Source organism: Grammomys surdaster, unplaced genomic scaffold (assembly GCF_004785775.1).
Source record: "Grammomys surdaster isolate TR1022 unplaced genomic scaffold, NIH_TR_1.0 362, whole genome shotgun sequence".
Classification (NCBI taxonomy): Eukaryota; Metazoa; Chordata; class Mammalia; order Rodentia; family Muridae; genus Grammomys; species Grammomys surdaster.
The window spans coordinates 3,565,654-3,587,624 of NW_021604781.1; the positions used below are offsets into that span (position 1 = coordinate 3,565,654).

The 21,971-nt window shown below is 43.4% G+C and overlaps 1 protein-coding gene across 3 annotated transcripts in view; it reads left to right on the plus strand.

Annotated features, from left to right (window-relative positions):
• Rxfp2 (relaxin family peptide receptor 2) overlaps nt 1-21,971 on the plus strand; it is a 61,779-nt gene that overhangs the window by 15,799 nt on the left and 24,009 nt on the right. The window contains exons 3-11 of one of the 3 annotated variants that reach the window (XM_028779774.1): nt 2,035-2,112; nt 6,627-6,732; nt 7,634-7,705; nt 12,764-12,835; nt 13,550-13,621; nt 15,634-15,705; nt 16,990-17,061; nt 19,288-19,359; nt 20,100-20,171. In XM_028779774.1, coding sequence (XP_028635607.1) covers nt 2,035-2,112; nt 6,627-6,732; nt 7,634-7,705; nt 12,764-12,835; nt 13,550-13,621; nt 15,634-15,705; nt 16,990-17,061; nt 19,288-19,359; nt 20,100-20,171 — 688 coding nt within the window. Of the gene's footprint in view, nt 1-2,034; nt 2,113-6,626; nt 6,733-7,633; nt 7,706-12,763; nt 12,836-13,549; nt 13,622-15,591; nt 15,706-16,989; nt 17,062-19,287; nt 19,360-20,099; nt 20,172-21,971 lie in introns of all 3 variants that reach the window. The other 2 variants (XM_028779775.1, XM_028779776.1) reach the window with 2 other exon arrangements.

The following is a 21,971-nucleotide window of genomic DNA, read 5'->3' on the forward strand; positions in this document are numbered from 1 at the left end:
CCCTAAACCATGGGTCGGCCAGTAAGTGAGGGGAACTGGGAGGGGGCGATCTAATAACAACTGCCCGTTGCATTCGGGCTAATGACCCGACTTTTAAAAGCCCTAGAGCTTGCCAAGATCAGAAAGATGGTCCCATAAAAAATCAAAATGACATTCTAAATTCTTCTTTGGTTCTCATAATTCAATTTTAAGAGGCTTCCTTGTGGCCAATAACTTTGCTGGGCTGTGAGAATATCCATAAACTGTCACTGGGCTCACCTGGGGAATTAACTGATTGTACACAGTGACCTTGAGTGTCAGCTGAGGGCCACGACCTCCCCACAGCACCGGGACACAGTGGGCACAAAAAGGATGAGGGAGAAATGAGGACCTGGACCTTGGAGCTCATAGGACAACATGAGCTAAGAAAACAGTAATGGTGCACATAGACAGCAGGGCAAACCCGGAGAGAAAGGGACCGTGAATTTCAGAGATGAGCAGGATCTTGGAAAGTCATTTTAAGAACAGAATTAAGGAGAACTTTAATTAAAGTAAATTGACTTGAATAAGAGCAAAATAAAAGGAGGAAGAGGGAGAAAGGGAGGAGGGAAGGAAGAAGGAAGGAAGGGAGGAAAGGAGGGAGGAAGGAAGAAAGGAATGAGGAAGGAAGGAGTGAGAAAGGAAGAAAGGAAGGAAGGGAGTTAGGAAGGAAGGGGAAATGAAGGAAGGGAAGGAGAGAGGGAGGGACAAAGGCCAGGAAGGAAGATATTCAGAGGAATAGAATTCTAGGCATAGAAAATAACAGGCTCCAAGGCTGACTGGAATAAACTGAAAAGGTCACATGACTTGAGCTCAGTGTCCCTCTCCTCCTGGGCCTGCCCATGGGTAAATCTCCAGCCATGTAGAGTCCTGTGTGTTACGTTGCCACCTCTTGGCAGATGCAAGTGCCCTAAGAAAAGACCTGAAACTTCTTTGCTTTGTTACCACCAGAATGTAGGATAGTAGGGTACACAGTAGGCGCTCAATCTGTGCTCAGTAGGGTACACAGTAAGCGCTTAATCTGTGCTCAGTTCAGAGGTACTTCTCTGATTATCAATGAACAAGCCAACGAGATTTCTTTTTGCTAGGAGGGAATCAAAGGTCACATCTGTTTATCTACCCACCACCAGGACATTCTGAACCCAAACTGAGCAAAGCACACGGAATAGCTTGTAATACAGTTAAAGGTATCACAGCAGCACAATTCAGGATATGAAAAAGGAATAAAGATAAATTATAGATATCAGGGATCAAAGGGGCCTGCAAGTGACTGCGTAAATTTACTTTTTGATTCATGTGGAGTTGTATTGCAATGCAAACCTTACCATTTTTACAGCACATGTTCAATTAAGGATACTGCAAAATGGGTTCATTTTTATTCATATGTGATTTTTCATCATATAAAGGACATAGCAAATAAAAATTTCACAATAGCAAATGACAAATTGACATTATGGCAGGATAAAGGGAGGCAATTATTATTTCTCTCAATAGTCTTTACTAAAAGATATTCTGGGTTTTGCTTTATTTAAAAATAAATTCTGGCAAGGACTGGTGTTGCCCGTGTTGAGAGCATATGAGGCCCTGGGTTCAATCCCCAGCACTGAAACAAAACAAGGAAGGTCCAATTTTATCAGAACGTGGTAGACCTATCTCACAAATCCCTTCCATCTTCACATGGCAAAGTACCTGAATGAAATACAGGGTCAATGGTCTTGGGAAATCCCCAAAATTCAGGTCGAAAGATCCAAAATGTCAGTATTAGAAATGGATACTATTTATCGCGACATGTATAACCACATAAAATAATACTGGCACTGTACATGTTGGGGAATGAACATTTGAAATCCTTGAAAAGAATCAATCATTCATTCTGTTGCTTGAGCGGATTTTTTTTTTTTTGTTTCGTTTTGTTTTGTTCTTTTGGTTTGATTTCGTGAAACTTTTGTACTTTTGTTTTGTGGTGTGGTCTCTGATTTCCAGACTAACTGACGCATATCACTCACCATCCCACAGGTGACACTAGTGGATGGACGACCATATTTGGCACAGTCCATGGGAATGTCAATAAAGTGACATTGACACAGGAGTGCTGTAAGTGGTGGCGGTTCAAAGATGGTTTCCGCTTTGCAAAAACTTGACTGTGGCTCGTGGATCTCTCTGGGAACAGCAGCCCCCTCTTATCTAAGGTTCTGCTGTCAATTGCTGCAACGGTTTGCAGTCAACTGCAGTCCCAAAACAGTACCGACGGCGGCAGCGGTGCCTTGAGACAAACAGACCACGTTCACATAGCGTTTGTCGTGGTATACTGCTGTCACTTTTTATGGAGTCATCAGGCACTCTTAATCTCACTGGCCTGACTTATGAACGTCCCAGAAGCGTGTAGGCAGAGGGGAATCAGTCAGTCCAGGACTTGGCTTTTTCTCTGGTTTCAAGCATCCACTGGGCGTCTTGGAACATGTCCCCTGTGGGTAAGTGGGGACTGCTGTAGTGGCTCAGCTACCTTCAGAAGGTCGATATCGTGTCTTTGCATCTCACTGGTAACCACTCTACTGTCTGCTGTGGGCCTGGGGTCGGGGGAGGAAGAACAGATCCATGTCTATGCATGCTCACTCCTTTTGTTACTATATGGGTCACGAGAATGCACAGATAATAATTGTGACAAATGTCAAGGTTCCATTTCCTTTAATTTTTTTTCATTAAACAGCTCACACTATGTTTCAGATACAGAAAGGACAGTGATGATTAAGGTGTCTCACAAATATCATACATAGCTAGAAAGTCATTCTCACTGAGCCGTGGTGATTCCAGGCTGCACAGGGAGGCACTGTAAGAAATGAGGGCTCTGCCAGGGACAGGAATAGTCTCCTAAGCAATGCACCGAGGTGGCTTTGAAGTCCCTGGATGCAGAGAGAAGAGTTAACCGATTGTCAGGGAAGCAAGACCAGTAAGATCTGCGGGGAGCTGTCCAGTGCAGGTTGCTCAAAGCCTTTACACACGTGCACTGTGATGCTACAAACCTGGGCTAGAGGAAGGCAGGGCTGAACTCAGAAGGCTACAGCATGCTCTAATTAAGAGGGTTTGGGGCACACACTGTAGAGGTTGGCCTCTGTACTGTTATAGAGTTGAAGTGTGTGTGTGTGTGTGTGTGTGTGTGTGTGTGTGTGTATACATATAGTCTGGTATATGTCACAATACATAAATTTCATTTACATATGTGATGTCCACACATTAAGTGCTATACTAACATTGAACAAGGAAGTGTACATCTTTAATCCCAGCACCCTGGGAGGCAGAAGAAGATAATCTGCATTTGTTCTAACCAGGGCCACGGAGTGAGACACTGACTCAAAAACAAACAAGCAAATAAGCAGCGACAACAAACCCCTATCCTATCAGCACATAGTCAGTGCACTTCCCTAGGGTTACACAACTGTGCAGCCAACCAACTCAAAACCAGAAACAGTCCAATCAAAACTGCATCTGTGCTGAACTTGTACAGAAAATGTCCTAATCACTAATCCTTAATGTATATTATATTTATTATATTATATAATATTATAAATATTATATTATATACTGCTACAATCATATAACAATGTGAACTATGTAAATAGTGGAACAACTATGTCAACAAGATTTATGCTGTAATCAGCATCATGAAGCCTCTAGAGATTTCTAAAGGATCTATGCAAATGCTGCACCATTTTAAAGGGCTCTTGAGCATCTGTGAATTTAGGTACCCACAAAGCCCCTGAAAACAATCTCCATCCCATACTTGGTAAAGACTTCACTGTGCACTTTATTATACTAGTTTATAACTTATCTACATGTGTATACATGGATATATAATGTATAAAAGTTAAATTAACCAGATAGAGTGGCATGCACTAGTAACCCCTGAAATCTGGAGTCTGGTGAAGGACAATCCTGAGTTCAAAGCCAGCCTGGGGCTGTGTGGAGATGTTCAAGGTTAAGAGCACTGGCTGCTCTCGAAGAGGACCTGGGTTTAGTTCCCAGCACCAACATGGTGACTCACAACCTCCTCTAAGTGGATCTGATGTCCCCTTCTGGCCTCTACAGTACTACAAGCAGGTGGTGCGCACACACACACACACACACACACACACACACAGAGTAAGTTAAGGTAGACATGAAGGCCTGTTAGGAGAAAACTCCTTCTGACCAAGAGAGTAGAGTCTCTGTCCTGGTGCAGGCCTGACATTCTGATGAGCCAGGTCAATCTCCTGGCCAAGGGGCCACCCACAGGAAGGGAGCTTACCTTAAAGTATGCGGTAGATGCAATAGTTCATTTTTGTCCCAGGGGCCTGATCGGGCTTTTTTCTTATCAGTTAAACAGATACCTCACCCCACGGCACCATCTTACTCCAAGAAGGAATGAGCAACATCTTAGAGGTTGAAGGAAAACACATGTTTAAGAGAAGAGGAGGAATTTGTAAGCAATAGTAAATGAGTCTTTTTCTACCAAGTATTGTAAAAACTATGACAGGGAATTCAAATCTTCTTATCTGCCCCACCACACACCCTGTGAATCCTTTGTTTACACAAAGGCCCTGCTACATTCTTGAGTTTAAATGGACAACCTTCTTATTTTCTTTATGTCAATTCTTTAAAGAACTAGCCAATCGTGAAAGACCATGAGGTCAGGACCCCACCCATGGAGAAAAGACAGTCACCTGTGTGAGAATGAAATCCACATTCACTTCCTGCCCTGTGTGCTTTCGATTATGAAGAGTAAAACTTTGCCTTATTAAGACTTTTTAAAAAAAACTTTTCACTACTTGAAAAAATAAAACAAAAAAAGAAAAATATAATTTTAAAAAATGACAAAACTAGTAAGAGATCAAAAGTCAAAATTCTAATAGCCTCTTCTTTACACACCGCATCTGGAGCTCACTTCACACAAGGGCAAATCTGTGTGTTTGGTTGGGTTGGGTCTCTGTTTTTGTTCTTTAGTTGTTAATAGTAAAGAAGGAACACTCAGGATCAGGAACAGATGTTCCAAAATGGCCCCTGCAGAGGCAGACCATGGATGAGAGAAGAAAATCCGAGCGTGGGACACCATGTCTGCTGTGACTGTCAGAAGTCTGGGTGGGTGGGGTGGGTAGCTACTGGCAACTAAGTTGTAAAAGCCAGGCAGAGACACTGCAGAGTCTTACATCAGGAATAAGACAGACACACAACCACCAGGGATCTGGGCCAACTGAGTGGAAAGAATGAAGTTGGTGCTGATTATTATGACATCGGTATAGACAAAGGCAAAGTCCAAGACATGTCTTGGGATGAGTAAGGTGGCAGGAGATGAGACTAGCCTTTTAGGGCCACCCTCAGAATAGGGTGGTGGCCTGACTGCACTCCAGGGTATGGAGGCTGAAGAAACGCCCACATTCTGCCTTCTTAAAGATTTGCTTATTTTACTTCCATGTGTAAGTATGCACTGCAGGCATACTTAGTGCCTGAGGAGGCCAGAAGAGGGCATCAGATCCCTCAGAAATTACAAATGGTTGTGATCCACCATTTGGGTGCTGGGAACTGAACCCAGGTCCTCTGCAAGAATAGCCAGTGTTCTAACCACTGAGCCATCTCTGCTTGAATCACTGAGTCTCACCAGGTTTCGGCTTTAAGCAGCACACCCAGCTTCACCACATGAAAGTCTTTTGCTGGCAAGTAATTTCTGACCAAACTTCAATCTAATAATACATCCATAATATTCTTGATGTCGATAAACATTAAATAGAACACATTAACGTTATCTTTATTGGGATGAGCTAAGTATCATGTAGATTGCATAATATCATCCAAACCGTTTTACACTGAAGGCATCTTTTGCAGTAAGTGGGAATTCAGTAATAGCTGTGGTGGATTTGCTGCCAGCATGCAGATAAACTCACTTTAAATGTGATAGAAAAAAGGATGAGCAATTAGAAGAAATTTATACTCGCACTCAGTGGATGACAGTAGGCTGGGCCCACACCACCACACATGTATTCAATACCATCACTCTGGGGATCAAGGCAGAAGGTAATGTTCTATATAATAAGGCCCTGTGCCTAAACAGTTTGTTAATTAATTATAGTAATGATATAAATAAAAATTAACTTCCACTTCCTTAACTGCATCAAATATCCATACGGTCAGCAGAGAAATTAAAGATTCCATAGAAATCCTCTCTGTCTTTCTCTGCTTCTCTATCATGTGTGACTCGTGACATAGGAAGTCATCACCATGGAGATTTACTCAAACATATGATGCTTTTCATTGAACAGAAGAACTTAATTCTGTTTTAGTACATGATCTGATAGTATTTGTTTTAAGCCTGTGGGTTTTTTTTTTTTCTGCTTACTTACCTGATAAATGTGTCTGAGATGACTACAGGAACTAGAGATGAGATTGACACATCATTGGATCTGATCTGGAGAGAATTCTTACTTGCTTTTATGAAGGGTTCAATGAATTCAATAATAGATATATAGATATATAGATATATATATTATAGCTATGTAGTTGATGAAAAGAGAATAATGTTAGTTGCTGTCATAAACAAGGTATTTTTTTCTAGTATGTTTTTTTTTGTCTTTTCTCCCTAGTTCTCGGCCAGTATCCACAGAACTGTTACTGCAGAGAAAATGAACTGGAATGTGTGAAGGCCGACTTAAAAGCTGTGCCAAAAGTTTCCAGCAATGTAACATTACTGTGAGTAAATACAAGATATTTGTACCTAAAGTCTCATAAAACCACGGAAACCTCTGTAGTGCTATAGTAAAAATGATAATAAAATGAAAAAATAATTTAAAGTACTTTTTAAAAGATGTATTTATTTGTATTTTATGTATATGCGTGTTGCCTGCATGGATGTATGTACACCACATGTGTGCAGTACCCATAGAGGCCAGAAGAGGGCATCAGAGATCCTGAAACTGGAGTTAGAGATGGCTGTGAGCCACCATGTACATGTTGGGAATCAAACCCGGGTCCTCTTCCAGAGCAGCCTATGCTCTTCAGCACTGAGCGGTGTCTCCAACCCCTGGAACTTCTTCTAAAACCAGTCACCAATAAGGTTGATGATTCCTCCTCAGGAAAATATGATCTGCTAGAGGAGCCTAGTTAACATTTACCTCGTGATGTCTATGGCCTGGAGTGCTTTTTCAGTATTCTCTGACTTTCATGCTGTTACTCCTGTGGCCCTGCTGATGAGAAAATGGAGCTGGCTATGTCATCTCATTTGTTAAACTGATAGTCCATCAAGACTGCAAAGATAGAAAGATCTATGAAGCTGGCTGTTGTAGATCATGCAAACTTTCCTGAATTTTACAGAAAGAAATTTAAGACCCTCGTGGATCTGTAGTCCTGTCCTCACTGGGCATGTCTGAGGTGGCTGGGATCTTCTGCTGGGTTGACTTCTACTTGTGCTTATGTCTTGTTGACTTATTGAAAGATAAGAGAGAAAGAGAGAACTCATCACACCCTTATCTAGCCTATAGCACTAATGGGCTAAGGTGAGGGGATGCAGATCACGAAAAGTCTGGGCTAGCCTGGGTTACATCGTGGGCTTGCCTTAAAGTATCAAAAAAAAGTGTTTTGATTTTTATTTCAGATCTCTTAAGAAAAACAAAATTCACAGACTTCCAGTCAAGGTTTTCAGCAAATACACAGAACTCAGAAAGATGTGAGTAACCGCGAAGGGTCCATTTATGGTGTTTTAAGCTCTTGTGACGTTTTAAGATGCTTTTGATCTGAGAACAGAATTGAGTTTGAGTAGTTTTCACATGTATCGCTAACTCTGGTTCTAAACTTAAGCTTAGAAGGTAAAGCACCAGAAAGAGGGCTTCGTTTGTTTTCATTTCATAGTTTAGAGCACAGTTTCACTTAACCATCTTCAGAGGGTCGACTTGGACTTCAGATAAACCATCTCAATACACAGCCTCAAGTCTTTCCTCAATACTATTCAAGAGTAACACTGCAGGATCAGAGGAGCTGGATCTGATTTTTAACTTAGAAAAAGAGTGAAAGATTAGGCAAGAATAATCGTTGTGTTTAAAACATGTAATGACAGCATTCAGCCTGTGTCCCAGAATAATAGGGGCAAAGACATGATGGTGATGATGATGATGATGATGATGATGATGATGATATTAGTATGTTTAAGGAGAGACCATATCAATAACTAGTATGTAAATAATTAGCATTCAGTGAGAAAGAAAAAGACCACATGCTAACAACTAGGACCTGGAACTGGTGGGTGGTCTCTGTGGGAGAGCAGTGATGAGTGACAAACTGTCACTTGATATGACCCAAATGCTTCATTCCTTCCTTACAAAGCAATCCATACTCTTCACTTTGCTTGTTTAAAGGATGCTATTTCTTTTTCATCTTGTGGGTCTGAGTCTTACCGGCCAGATCTGTATGTACCACATGCATGCAGTTCCCACAGAGGCCAGAAGAGGGCATCCGAGTTCCTGGAACTAGAGTCACACGTGGTGTGGGTGCTGGGAACTGAACGTGAATCCTCTGGAAGAGCAGCCAGTGCTCTTAATCACTGAGCCATCTCTCCACCCCCTCATTAATCTATTTCATAATCTTCATACTGTAGTGTTTAGTCATATTAGATAGGTCAGCATGATGCCTCCTATTGATATTTGTGGGTATAAAACTCACAGGTTCGTAGCTTGGGTGATTGTCTATCAGTCCTTCCAAGATGAGTTTCTCTGGGTCTCTGATGATGCTACATCTGCCAAGAGGACTAATAGTCTAGGTTCTAATACCAACAAAGGAATGCTTCACATGCTGAATCCTTGGCAGAAATGTTTATTTCTTTTATCCTTCCACACCTAGCCTAAAAGGAAAGTCTCTGGAAATACTATCAGTAACTCCATGTTCGTGAAATTAAAGATGGGTACCCTTAAACAAGAAAAGAAGTCCCTGGAGGAATTCCACTTAGCAGAGCTGTGTGTGGGTGTAACATTATCATCTTACCTGATTTGGTTATCTACGCAGTATCAGATGCAGTCAGTGCCTTCTGCTTCATCCTAGAGTATGTGGTCATATTGTCCTGTCACACTGGCATAGCTACGTATTAGCCCTAAGCTGCAGGAGTCTGCTAGAGAGGAAATCCTAACCACAATGCTTCCAAATGTTAGTAACTCCTAAAGTCACATGTTCCTTCAGTCACTCAATACTGCTCTTGCCCTGCATGTAGGGTATTTACCAGAGAAGAAACATAACAGCAGTCACAGAAAGAATGCCAAGGGTTTTGTTTTACAATCTGTGTTTAAGTAGTGAGTCAGCTTTCTGTTGCTATTATAAACTACCTTCCTTTGATCACAGTTTCAGAGGTTTTGGTGCAGGATAGATGAGCCCTGTCATGTAGTGAGACAAAGGTCCAAACCTCTTACCTGGAAACAAATGAGGATAAGGAGGAGAGAGAAGCTGGATGAAAACCTTTCTCTGGTCCCATCTCTTGAAGTTTGTGCCCTTCACAAGAGCACCAAGATGAGAGCCAAGCCTTTAACACATAAGTCTTTGGGGAACATGAAGGAGCCAACTCTAACAAATTCTATCATCAGGTGCCATAGAAGTTGTAAGAATTCCTAATTAGACCACTTTAGACATGAATCAGCCAGTGTACAAAAGTTAAGGGACTCAATTAAGACCTGTAATTCAGTAGTAGAAAAATCACAAGCAGAGGCCAGGGCTTCTAATGAACCCAATAGTACTTAAGCTATCGCAATGAAAACCTAGGGATGGAGAGAAATTTGTCAGTACATCCCAGAGTTTCTACTGAGAGGTGCGGTCCTGCCCTGAGCATGAGTCCATCCTGTGCTTTCTGTCTGGAAAGAAAGATGAGCACCTGTGGAAGAGGGAAGATCATTAGCACCTGTGGAGGAGGTGCTAGCACATCTCACCTCATTAGCACATTCAAACAGGAGACCTGACATTGGACATCTCTAATGAGGAAGGACACCAAGTCCTTCCTCTTCGACCACATCCCTACTTTGGGTAGCTGTTAGCCACAGGAAGGAAGAAGGTGAACATAGTTGTGTAATTGAGGCCCAAAAAGTAGAGGCTAGCCCTCCTTGCTGACAGCGTGTGACCCCAAGACAGCACAGAACACCCTGTTCACTGAATCTCCATTCTAGACCCCTCTAAATCCCCATGGTGCAGTCTCGGTCATTCTGACATTGAGAGAAAAAAATAGCCTAAATCAAAATTTAATTTTAATTGCCAGATGAATAAGCATTGCTCAATAGATATAAATTTTCCTTTACTGTGGATCAATTTTGTTATCTTAATAATCTCCTTAAAGTGCAAGGATTTTTCTAAAGTTGAAGAAGTAGTTTGAGATGACCTTTCAGAGAAATAAAATACAATTTATGGGGTCGGCTGTATGCTTTGTCATCGCTTCCATGGAAACTAAAAGCCGCTCTCCCCCTCGTTGTAAAGTAGCCTTATAAAAATTAGGTATTTCTTCTTAACCTCAGTTCTTATTAAATGCAATCAATCATTGGCAATGAAACATAATTAAAGGTGCCTGCCTGGCTCCAAAGTACATCCTGTCACATTTAAAAATAGCTCATAAACATGTGTGTCGTTAAAGCATTTGTTTGCTTCGCTTTGGTACACAAGTCCTTGGTGTTCCGCTTGAAACGTGTAAGACCAGGAATCCATGATCCAGGAAGCTGTTCTTAGGCGAGACGCTCAGTGTGACATACATTTAACAGACTCGTGTCTCAGTTTGAAATAGAACGAGGTGCTGCTTGCCAAATCGTCATGGTTCCCTTCTCACATTCTTTAAACGGCTCTTCTGGAAAAAGGAAGTAGACACCAGGGAGCGAGCTTAAATTCTGCAGTCTATGCCTGAGACTCGAGACCTGAGACTCAGTCTCTCCGCAGTGACAGCCAACAGCTAATCCTCAGACTAGCGGCTCTCCATCATTTAAGGAACAGGAATCTTAAGTAATGTTGGTGAGAGGAAACTGGCTGTGGGTGGCCAAGGAATCAGACAGGTCCTGGGTTTGAATGTTTCTCTCCTTTGGCTTCTAATATGACAGTAGAAGTTCAGACTCACGACTTGTGATTGAACCCATCTCTCCAAGTAGGAAAAGCATGTGTTGCACCCTCAGATTAAAAACCATCCCAAATAAAATGGAACTGGCCTAGGTAGGGAGTGGATTTTCTTTAAGAGAAATTTCAGTGGGCCTCTCTACTAACATATCATATTCCTTTGTGTTGTTTTGTTTTCCTTTGCATTGCTATCCAGATCACCACACTCTCTTTCATTCTGTCTAGACACTCCTCTGGTGTTCTGACAGATACCGATCACTCACTCTCTGTCTGTCTGTCTGTCTTATGCAGAGTAGAATCTTAAACCCAAAGACGGGCTTCTGCTGCTCTGTGAAGCATCTCCCCACAGACAGTGCAAGAAGCAAGTGTTTGAGGTCAGAGGGAGGAGTTAGAAAACACTAGCTCATACTTATTCTCGTTTCCTTTGCGGGATTGGAATTGGTGCTTTGTACATGTGCACAGGTGGGATGCAGATGCCCTGCATCAGCACCACCTTCTGCATGGAGGTATGCATGATGTGTGGCTGGTTTTGCACTGAGGATGGCTAGTAAACTAGAAGTTGGTCTTGGCTTCTTCCTCCGATGCCTTGGGGTATAAGGATGTTCAACTCCTGTCATTTTTGCAACACACTCAATGGCCCTAAGGAAAGGCTGGGAAGCTCTGACAGGGAATAACTGCAGTAGAATGAAATTCAAAATCTAGTTAGACAGCAAATACACGCATGTTCTGCCCATGTTTTTGTAGTAAAAGGCCGTAACAGTTAGCACAGCCTTGTGCCATATTGTAAGCATCGATCTACAAACGGAAATGAGAGACATCAAAGCAAAGTAGATTATGTAGGGGCTGGCAGTGTGGCTCAGTAGTAAAATGGTTGCTTAGGGACTGGGTTCAATCCTCAGGGTAACACACACACATACACACAGAGACACACAGAGCCAGACACACACGTACAGACATAAACACATAGACACACATACACACACACACACACACCATACAAAAACAAGACCCACTTATGTAGTAATCACTACTGTCAGCATGGCTGTTTTCTGCCCAGGCTGACTTTAGAAAATACAGATTCAGGGCTGACTTCCTATGGCATAATGAGGGCAGGAAGTGTGTGTTCTTCCCACAGATCCCCCAGTCCTGCAATTCTGTATTTTCAAGTTGCCGTGACTCAGGTCCTGAATGTTGACAGAGCAGAAGAGCCCTGGTTCAGCAGCAGCTGGAACCCTGAGAACGTGGCTGATTCACTTGCTTCTTGCCTTACATCTAGAAAAGACGCAAAGGGCTCCTCTTTTGTCCACGAGAACACAATGAAGATAAACGAGGAACTAAAGCATAGTGCTAACACATTCCGCAGAAAGGCTGCTTCGTCTCTCATGGCCAGCAGCTACTACAAGCTAGAAAGGATGCTTGCTAGAGCTCCTGACTGAATAAAAGATGACTAGCTGCACCATACACACACACACACACAGCCCACAGGAGACTTCAGTGGTACAGATCACAGATGGCCAGTCTTCACTGCATGCCTTGTCTTGCTTTCATCCAATTTCACCCATTGCCTTTAGGGGAGAAAAGCAAGATTGCTCATTACACAACAATTCACGCTTAAAAAGCCCATACACTGTAATCACCTGGCTTTCCTGTCTTGCTCCTACAGATACCTTCAGCACAACTGCATCACACACATCTCCAGGAGAGCATTCCTTGGGTTACATAATCTACAAATACTGTGAGTAACTCCTCCATCACTATCCCCTGGGTATCATTTGAAGAAAAGACTGCAAAGGTAGACTCGGGTGGGGGTGGGGCTCCATGCTGAACCAAAGGGTGCAGAAAAATAAAAGAAATCTTAGAAGACTACAAGGTAATCACATTAGAGTTTGAGGTGTAGCTCAGAGCACTTGTCTAATGTGAGATGCGAGGTCTCAGGTTTGATCTCCTGTGCCAACAAAATAAATACCTATATTCTCTTTGAACACTATTATCCAAGGTTAATATTGTGTTAATATTGCTGTTAGACCACTTCCACAGCATCTCGGTATTTTATGCCCCCTCCCACCATTGCTCACTAAATATATACATCTTAAAATAGTAATGTACCAAGAATATAACCAAAAAAGGACACAAGAAGTGCTCTACATAGTCCGTTGTCTTTCTTTATACTCCAACCTAATGTGCCATCCCCCAATATTGTTCTTGGCCGCACTGCTCACCCTGGTCATACTGTGACTCAGTCTGGGCTTGTAGTTCTGGGTGCTTCATAGTCATCCCCCTCCAACCCTGTCCCCCACCATCCCTTCCCCCACCTCCTGCCTCTGCTTCTGCTCATTCAGAACATACGTGAAAAAGCAGATATCCAGACTACAAAATCCCATCGGTCTAATTATATGTGGCTGACTGGAGTGTGGGGTCTGCCTAATGAACTCACCCGTATTGTTTGTAGGTATCTCAGCCACAACTGCATTACCTCTCTCAGGCCTGGGATATTCAAAGACTTGCATCAGCTCACTTGGCTGTAAGTATCTTGGCTTTTCTCCCTCCTACAAATGGTCATAGTCTTAGTGATTTACAACAATGCTTGGGTAGTTTCCAGGCTAGGATGTCTCTGGTTTATTATTTTCTGACTCATATATAATCCGGAGCATTTTGCCTGAGCAACTCAGACACGGGTAGGTCAGGTGATGGTTGGATGAAACAGGAATCTGGCCATGTTATTACAGGGGAGCCTCAGCACTCAATGACAGCCTGGCCAAGCCAGGCAGCCATCCAGTGTCACTAAGAACAGAAAGTCCTTGACCCTAGCAGTACTGATATCTTGACGTATTTAATTTTTTGCTCCAGAGAAGACAAGGGTACCTCATGCATTGCCAGAGGACCCTGCTCACTCTGTGCCAGTTATGCAACTTCTCTTAAGAGTTGTGACAACAGAAAAAATATCTCCAACGTTGTCATGTCTCCCTGAGAGGGAAGAACTCCCCTCCGTTAGAAACCTCTGTGTCAGGAAGCAAAGGTCTGGGGCTTGCTCTGGTCCCCAGGGCAGGCAAAGTTTGAGAATCTAATACCACCTGGCATTTCCCCCTGAGCCACCAGCTCCATCTCCAGGCATCTCTCAGCAGCTGCTCATGTTTTCCTTGGCGCACTAAGTGAAGAGCTATAGAAGGCTCTGTGTTGCCTTGCTCAGCGGCTACAAATTGGCCTGACTGGTGGAAGGTCCAGGGCTTCAGCTTCATCTAGTCCTAGTGTGAGCCTGGGTCACCGGGCTAATGTTCCAACCAACTTCCTTATCATCTCAGGCTTCTATCTCAGTGACTCCTTCTTTTCAAGGAATGTTCTGGAATGTCTTGTCACATGCCCAGCCTCTGTGGGTACCAGACACACACATAATGCAAAGACTGTACATCCAGACAAAACACCAGTAACCATAAAACAAAAATAAAATTTTAAAATGTGATTTTTTTCTAAGAATTATACTATCATTTACTCTTTGAAGGGCACAAGACAGCATCTGTTAAAGGATCACACCTTCCTGTTGGTGCTTTATTCATGATGCCACGCGAATCCTCAAAATACGTATTCCCATGGAAAGGAAAAGAGGGAGCAAGGAAAGAAACTGAGGAAGGGGAGGGGCATGGAGGGGGAGGTAGGCATGAATTCCCACCCCCACGGAGGAGCTATTGGCAATTGATAGCTGTTAGGAAAGGGAGAACCAGTTTCCTCTAAGGGTGTGGCTATTGGTAGGAGAACCATGTTCCTTTGGACGGTCCCACACCAGAGTATACGGGCAGCACGTACTGGACCCAAAGGATTGGAAAATAAAAAAGGATACAAAGTTTGTGTAGGTAGGGAAGGGGGAGGAGGAACCGGGTGGAATGGAAGGAGGGGACAAGCAAGCCCATTGCAAGTAAAATAAATAAATAAATAAATCGTTTTTTATTTTGGAAATAGAAAACTTAGCATGTGAAAAAGATGACCTATCTAACCAGTCAATAAGGAAGTATATTTTAATTTTTTTCTACTATATAAAAGCCTGAGAATTGTTCATACCAGCAGTCACTGTGTGAAGTTCCAACACACGCAAACACTGGGTGATGCTTCAGTCTGGTTCAACACATCTGTCTCTTCACCCATATGTATTTCTTCTCTGTGATGGAGATATACAATTCCCTTCAGAGATGAACAGTTCATAGCTGTTACATTATTGGGGGGGGGGGTTTCATCCCCCTTTCATTCAGCCAAGCGGTAGCTCAGGGTGTTTATGGAGCCCATTTCAGTCAGGAGATGCTTGGGGGGGGGGAGAGAGAGAGAGAGAGAGAGATATCAGGTCCAACTTGACACGTGCTGAGAGAAGAGCTGCAGGACGTTGGAGGAATCCCATCCTAGAATCAAGGGAAAGATACCTGTGTCCCATCCCATGGGAAGGAATTGATCAGGTGTTGGGAGTCTGTTTCTTGTGGACCTTTTATATTTTTCCTGGGTTTCTTTCAGAAATATCGCTAACATTGGAAACATTTTGATGTGTTTTGTCAGAATTTTAGATGACAACCCGATCACCAGAATCTCACAGAGGTCCTTTATGGGATTAAGCTCCTTGTTTTTCTTGTAAGTACCCTTCTCCCTTCACTCCTCCTTCTCTCCCTCCCTCCCCCCCTCCAGCATATCTATGAAAGAGAAGCCTTAAAGAAAATGCCTTAAAACAAAACCATCAAACCCATCTTTGCTGAACTTCAGGCCATAGTTACCGCTGCTAAGTCAAAGGCAATGGCTAGACCGATGATGATACGAATCTTAAGCTTGCTGCTCGATGCTGTTCATCTTCTCTCATTTCCTAAAGGAACAAGCCGTGTTTTTATTTGCAGTGGTTGAACAAAGGTTTGCTTTTGGTTCCTGAAATCCTAAACTGAGCAAAGTACACAAGGATCGCATAGGAGCACAGTTCCAACGCCATTTTTAAAAGATCTGTTATTTTTACTTCTTGTGCACAAGTGTCTTGCCTGCCTGCTTGTCGGTGCACCACATGCATGTAGTGCCCGCAGAGGCCAGAAGAGGGCAGAAAATCCCCTGGGACTGGAGTTAGTCCCTTGTGAGCTGCCAACTGAAGCAGGGTCCTCTGCAAAAGCAGCCAGTGCTCTTAACCACTGAGCCATCTCTCCAGCCTCCAACTCCATTCTCACTAGAGGAAAATGTGCTTTTGCCCAGTGACAGCCAATGAAAATTCCAAATTTTGCCTACTGAAGGAGCTGTTTTCCTACTTGTGCCTCCATTGTTAACGTCCTGGGATAACTGGGGGCCAGAGGTTGCCATGATCCTTTACAGTGGATGATGCAGCATCCACTCTGACCGGTCCATTTATCACAGGGACTGCAGCATCACAAGTTAACCGTGTATCTTACAGCACAGTATAAGTTAACCGTGTATCTTAGCATGCTCACGATCTGTTGGCTTTTGATGGTTCCCCTTGCTGTCACATCTTCCATTATGCTGTTTCCAGTGTGGCTCTTCAATGCTGTAAATGATTAATGCATCCTGAGAAAACATCTCAAGAGCTAATGGCGCTGGAAATCATTACAAGCTGGCAGCACACAAGGGGAACGATCACGAGCCTCACAGTTATTGCCTGCTACTTGCTTTAGTTTACATCATAAAATGGAGCAGAGGAATCGTTGTCTTAGGATGTACACACCATACACACACAGCATTGGCTGGCAGGGCCTTAGCGCTTGCTGTACACACACCTAAGCACTACGTGTAAAGGTGTAGTTATGTACAAAAACTTCATCCTGATACACAGACTACGGCAGACAATCTTCAAAACTGTGGAGAGCAAACTCCTCTCGTTAATGTAGCTTAATCATGTTGTGTCTAACTGCCATTTTCTCTGTGAAGGTCCATGGTGAGCAACCGGCTCGAGGCTCTTCCTCAAAGGTTGTGTGCCCAGATGCCTCAACTCAACTGGGTGTGAGTATTCACTAAGGACTGAGCTTGTTCTATGCTGGGATTAAGGAGGGTAGCCATGAATTCAATGCAGAATTATCTTTAAAATCCATCTAGGGTGTCTCTTCCAAACTAAAATCTAACGGTTACTTCCTGTTTTTAAAGCTCTTTTGAGGAGAGGGAAGGATAGCAGGGAATTTGGCGGAGTCTGGTCAACGTGCATTATACACTTGCAGAGACATGACCCTACATAACCTTGTGAAATAAAGCAGTAAAGTATCTTTTGAGAATAACTGGAACACTTCACTTGGAGGTTGAGGGAGGTGGACAGAGAGTTTAATCTAGGCCTGGGTTACAGAGTGAATTCTCTATCTCAAAAAGAAATCAAAAGAGGGGCTGAATAGATAGATGGGCCAGTGGTTAAGAGTTCTGACTGCTCTTTGGGAGGTCATGGGTTCAAGTCCCAACAGCCACAGCGCAGCTCACAACTATCAGCAATTCTAACTCCAGTTCCAGGGAATCTGTAGAGGGGTCAGAAGATCAAGGCCACTCTCAGCTACATAGAGTCTGAGGCCAATCTCGGCTCCATAAGACCTAGTCTTAAAAATACTTACAAGTTGAGCAGATTCATTTACATACTGGGAAACAGAAAAGAGAAGGGGCAGGTGGAGCTCAAGGATGAGGCCTAACCAGGTTGCATAACAAGGCCCTGCCTCAGAAAGAGAAAGACCAGAAATTGTGGTGCACACCTTTAATCCTAACACTCAGGGCGAAGAGGAAGGTGGCTCTCTGTGAGTTTGAGGCCAGCCTGATCTACATAGTTAGATGAGAGAGAGAGACAGACAGAGAGAGACAGAGACACAGAGAGAAATATATTAGAAAAACTAGTTTAAAAGTTTGCTTTTTCCCACCTTCTGCCGCACTACACTGCTAAAAATGAGAATTCCAGAGGTTCTAGAGGCTGTCTCCAGAGTGTACAGGATGCCAGCTGTGCCAAGGATCCAGCTGGAAGAAAGCAGTGTCCCCGCTAGTGCTCTCTGGAGTTCTCAGGACATTTCTGAGCAGCTCAAAGAGGAGGACATGCCAAGAGGAGCTTCTGATCCAGCAGGTCCGCTGGGGAGCCTGGGAGTCTACACTTCTAGAAAGTTCCCCAACTCTGGAGCTGCATCCCTGCCACACTCAGAGCTGTGCTATACTGGGCACCAGCGTCCCCGTGGAAGGCCATGTAAAAAAGACCTATGTCTTTGATATCACACAGACCAAGATTTATGTCCTAAATCTGTGTGAACAGTCTGTGCGGGACAATTGGCTTGAGCTTCCCCTTCACCACAATACTGACTGGCATGGGGCAGACTGTGAGGCAATGGTCCAGATTGCCACAGGACACATAAGTGTCTGGGCTGTGGATTCAGAAAGATCTGATGGGGAAAGACTGTTCTGACACTTACCGGGCAAGCTGGAAATGAAACCCCCAGCCTCTCAGAGGCCTGACTCGTTTGAATGGGGCATAATGACGTCACCCCTGCAGGAACACTTCGTAGACAAAGGAGCAGTACCAGCCCAAGGGAGGGTGGTGGATGAAATCCAGCATATAGTACAGTGTCTTCGTCTTTTACATCGCTGTGGTAATATATATTTACTGTCGCCATGGCTACTTAATAGGAGGAAGAGTTTGTTCTGTCCTCACATTTCCAGAGGGTGAGAGGCTATGGTACCAGCGTGGAGGTGGCAGGCAGCAGGTGGCCAGAGCAACAGCAGAGAGCTCACATCTAGAGCCCCAAACAGGAAGCAGAGTGCACACTCTAAGTGGCAACAGTCTTTTGAAACCTCAATACCCAACCAACCCTCAGTGACATACCTCCTCCAGCAAGATCACACCTCCTAATCCTCCCCAAAGAGCCACCAACTGGTACCAAGTATTCAAATGACTGAGACTCATTCAAACCACCAAGTAGGGCTAACAGCATGGTACCCAGCAGAGAAAGACACTTCCACTCCAAATATCTAATTGCCCTACCCTTAGGTTTATTGTTATTATTATTGTTGATGTTGTTTTATCATCAGTTTGGAAGAAAACAGAAACCATATAAGTTATAGAAAGCCCACAAACATTAGGAAAGATGCCCCAAATGAAATAGAATGAAGGAAAGATAAAGTTCAGAACTGTTCTACCAACGAAAAGCGTTCTACCAATGTTAGCAGATGATTTATACAAAGGTGTTTGAAGTGTTTTCCCTCTGTGGCTTTCAGGGATATGGCAAACAACAGGATAAAGTACATTACGAACTCCACCTTCCTAATGTGCGACTCGCTCACAGTTCTGTAAGTACCTGTAGACAAGTACGAGAGGCCTGTAGATTGGGAGAGTCGAGAAAAAGGCTGAGCCTGGATTTCAAAGTACTGCTTTGTTTCCAGCCTTGATGTGAATGTTCAATAGTGGAAAAGGGCAAAGAACGATGTGTTTATTTACCGTTAAATGAAATCCTTTACTGCAAAGTGGCTAGACTCATCATTTGGGTCTGTGTACCTGAAGAAAGCAGGAAGCAGTTTAGTGCATTCTGATTGGCCATAGACTCTTACTGACGATTCCGATTGCTGTTTGTGCCTGTTCTGGGGGTGGGGAGGGCAGATGAATTGGCCAATCTGCACCTTGGCATTCCTGTGATAAGAAACAATTAGTGTGTGTTTCTGGTAATTGAAGTTTTCTGGGGATAGCACGCACTCAACAATACTTATTGATTGCACAGGTGACCAGCGAAAGGTAAGGGAAAAGGAAAGTTTTAAAAAGATAGTTTTAAGAACGATCAGAAACCAAACAAGATGTAACTTCACAGACCACCCTCGGTGCCTGGAACTGCTCCCAGCAGTGCTTCCTGAGAAACGAGGGTATCTCAGGAGCAAAGTTTTGCTTGGCTCTGGTTAAAAACCAGAAAGCTATCCCGTTGAGCCAGCCCTCAAAGAGGGCTTGTTAAATGGCACCCGGAGCAGTGGCATCTCCCAGCAGGAACTGATTGGGACAGCAAACGAAAACCCCCAGTGCTGACTCTCACCATGTTTTACAGGTTTCTGCCTAGAAATCAAATTGGTTTTGTTCCAGAGAAGACATTTTCTTCATTAAAAAATTTAGGAGAACTGTAAGTAGCATGGTCTACTAGGAAGAATATGATTGTTCTCTTCCAAGATTATTCATCTAAATGACGAGGGAGACTGTCTTTCTACTTGGAACAATCAAACTTCTGTAGACTATTAGGTACTAAAAGCCAATTAAGGAAGCCCGCATGATCCTGACGTCAAGAGCACATTACAGTAATGTGCCGGAATTGACAAGGGAGCCAGCCAGCCCTACTTTCTCTGCCTATTTTCCTTGGGTCAATGTCATGTATATAAAAATATGTGTGTGTTGGGGACAAGGTGAGCTTTCCGAAGCCTCAAACACACGGATGGTGTTTCTCTAATGGCTGCTATGGTTAACTCTCAATGGATGCCAGATGAAGAGAGGCTTGACTGATGTGTCGTTAGCTGACTATATCTGACCAGAGGGATGACTGTCCCCTGAGAGGTTAGCAGGTGAAGCATGGAGACGTGTCTCTAATGAAGAAAGGCTTGTGGAAAATTTTCCAAATAGCTCACATAACTGTCTCTGTTTAAATACGTGTTTTATACCTTCAAGACTCTGGAAAACATCTGTTTAGTCATGAATTCATAGGTACTAAAATCTCATATAATTGAATCATTGGAAGTTACAATTAAATCTGCTGTATGTCACATGACAGCAACTAGACTAAGAACTTATCCTGCTGATGGAGACTTTAAAAGGGCCACTGATAACTTAACCATTACTCCATTCATTATGCATGCCTGGCTCTAGAGGATGGAGCTAATAACTCAATATGAATATTTTTTAAAATAATTATAATAATTACATATAATTAATGGGCATCGTAAACAAAATCCAGAAATATTTAAAGTGATTTGCACAATGTTCCATTCTTGAACTAAAAATGATTTTGTGGCAAACTACTGGAGATGGCTCCTTAAGAAGAGACTCTCTTGGAGGTTCATTCCTGGTCATGCTCTGTTGGGGAAATACGACTGTGGGTTTCAGAAACCAGAGGCAGATGCTGAGGATGGTGAGGGGCTTATCGTATATGTGTGTGTGTGTGTGTGTGTGTGTGTGTGTATGTTCGTGCCATGTACATGGGTGTTTATAAAAACATATCCTGAATTTTCCTTCATTCCTCTTCTTACCCAGTAGAACACAAGTTGCCATGCCCCAACCCCAAAGAGGGAGTGGCAGCCGTTTCAGAAATAACTGAAACTCTGGACCGAGTTTCAAACACCTGTACTCTCAATACTTAGGAGGCAGAAGCAATAGAATCAGGAGTTCAAGGCCAGCCTCAGCTACAACAGACCTTGTCTGAACAGGAAGGGAGTGGTGAGAGAAGAGGGGGAGGGGACTGGGCTGTGATTTTTAAAACCACCAATAATTCATTCCATACCATGTGGCTTTAGAGAGCTACAGGAAATCCAAGAGTCGTCAAATATAATTTGAACAAGGTGTTTATACATGAGTTTACTTGTTGAGTGATTCTACTGTTTAGGAACCTTATCAAACTCATCCCCTGAAGGAATGATCACAAGTGAAGCTCCTGTTGTCCCCCAAAGTGGTATACTTCACTTTCCTATGTGAAATATTCAAGGACGGTTTCTCAGTGCATGACATCCCCTGCACACTGTATGACATCCCCTGCACACTGTGTGACAACCCCTGCACCCTGTGTGACATCCCCTGCACCTGCGTGACATCCCCTGCACCCTGTGTGACATCCCCTGCACCCTGTGTGACATCCCCTGCACCCTGTGTGACATCCCCTGCACCTGCGTGACATCCCCTGCACCCTGTGTGACATCCCCTGCACCCTGTGTGACATCCC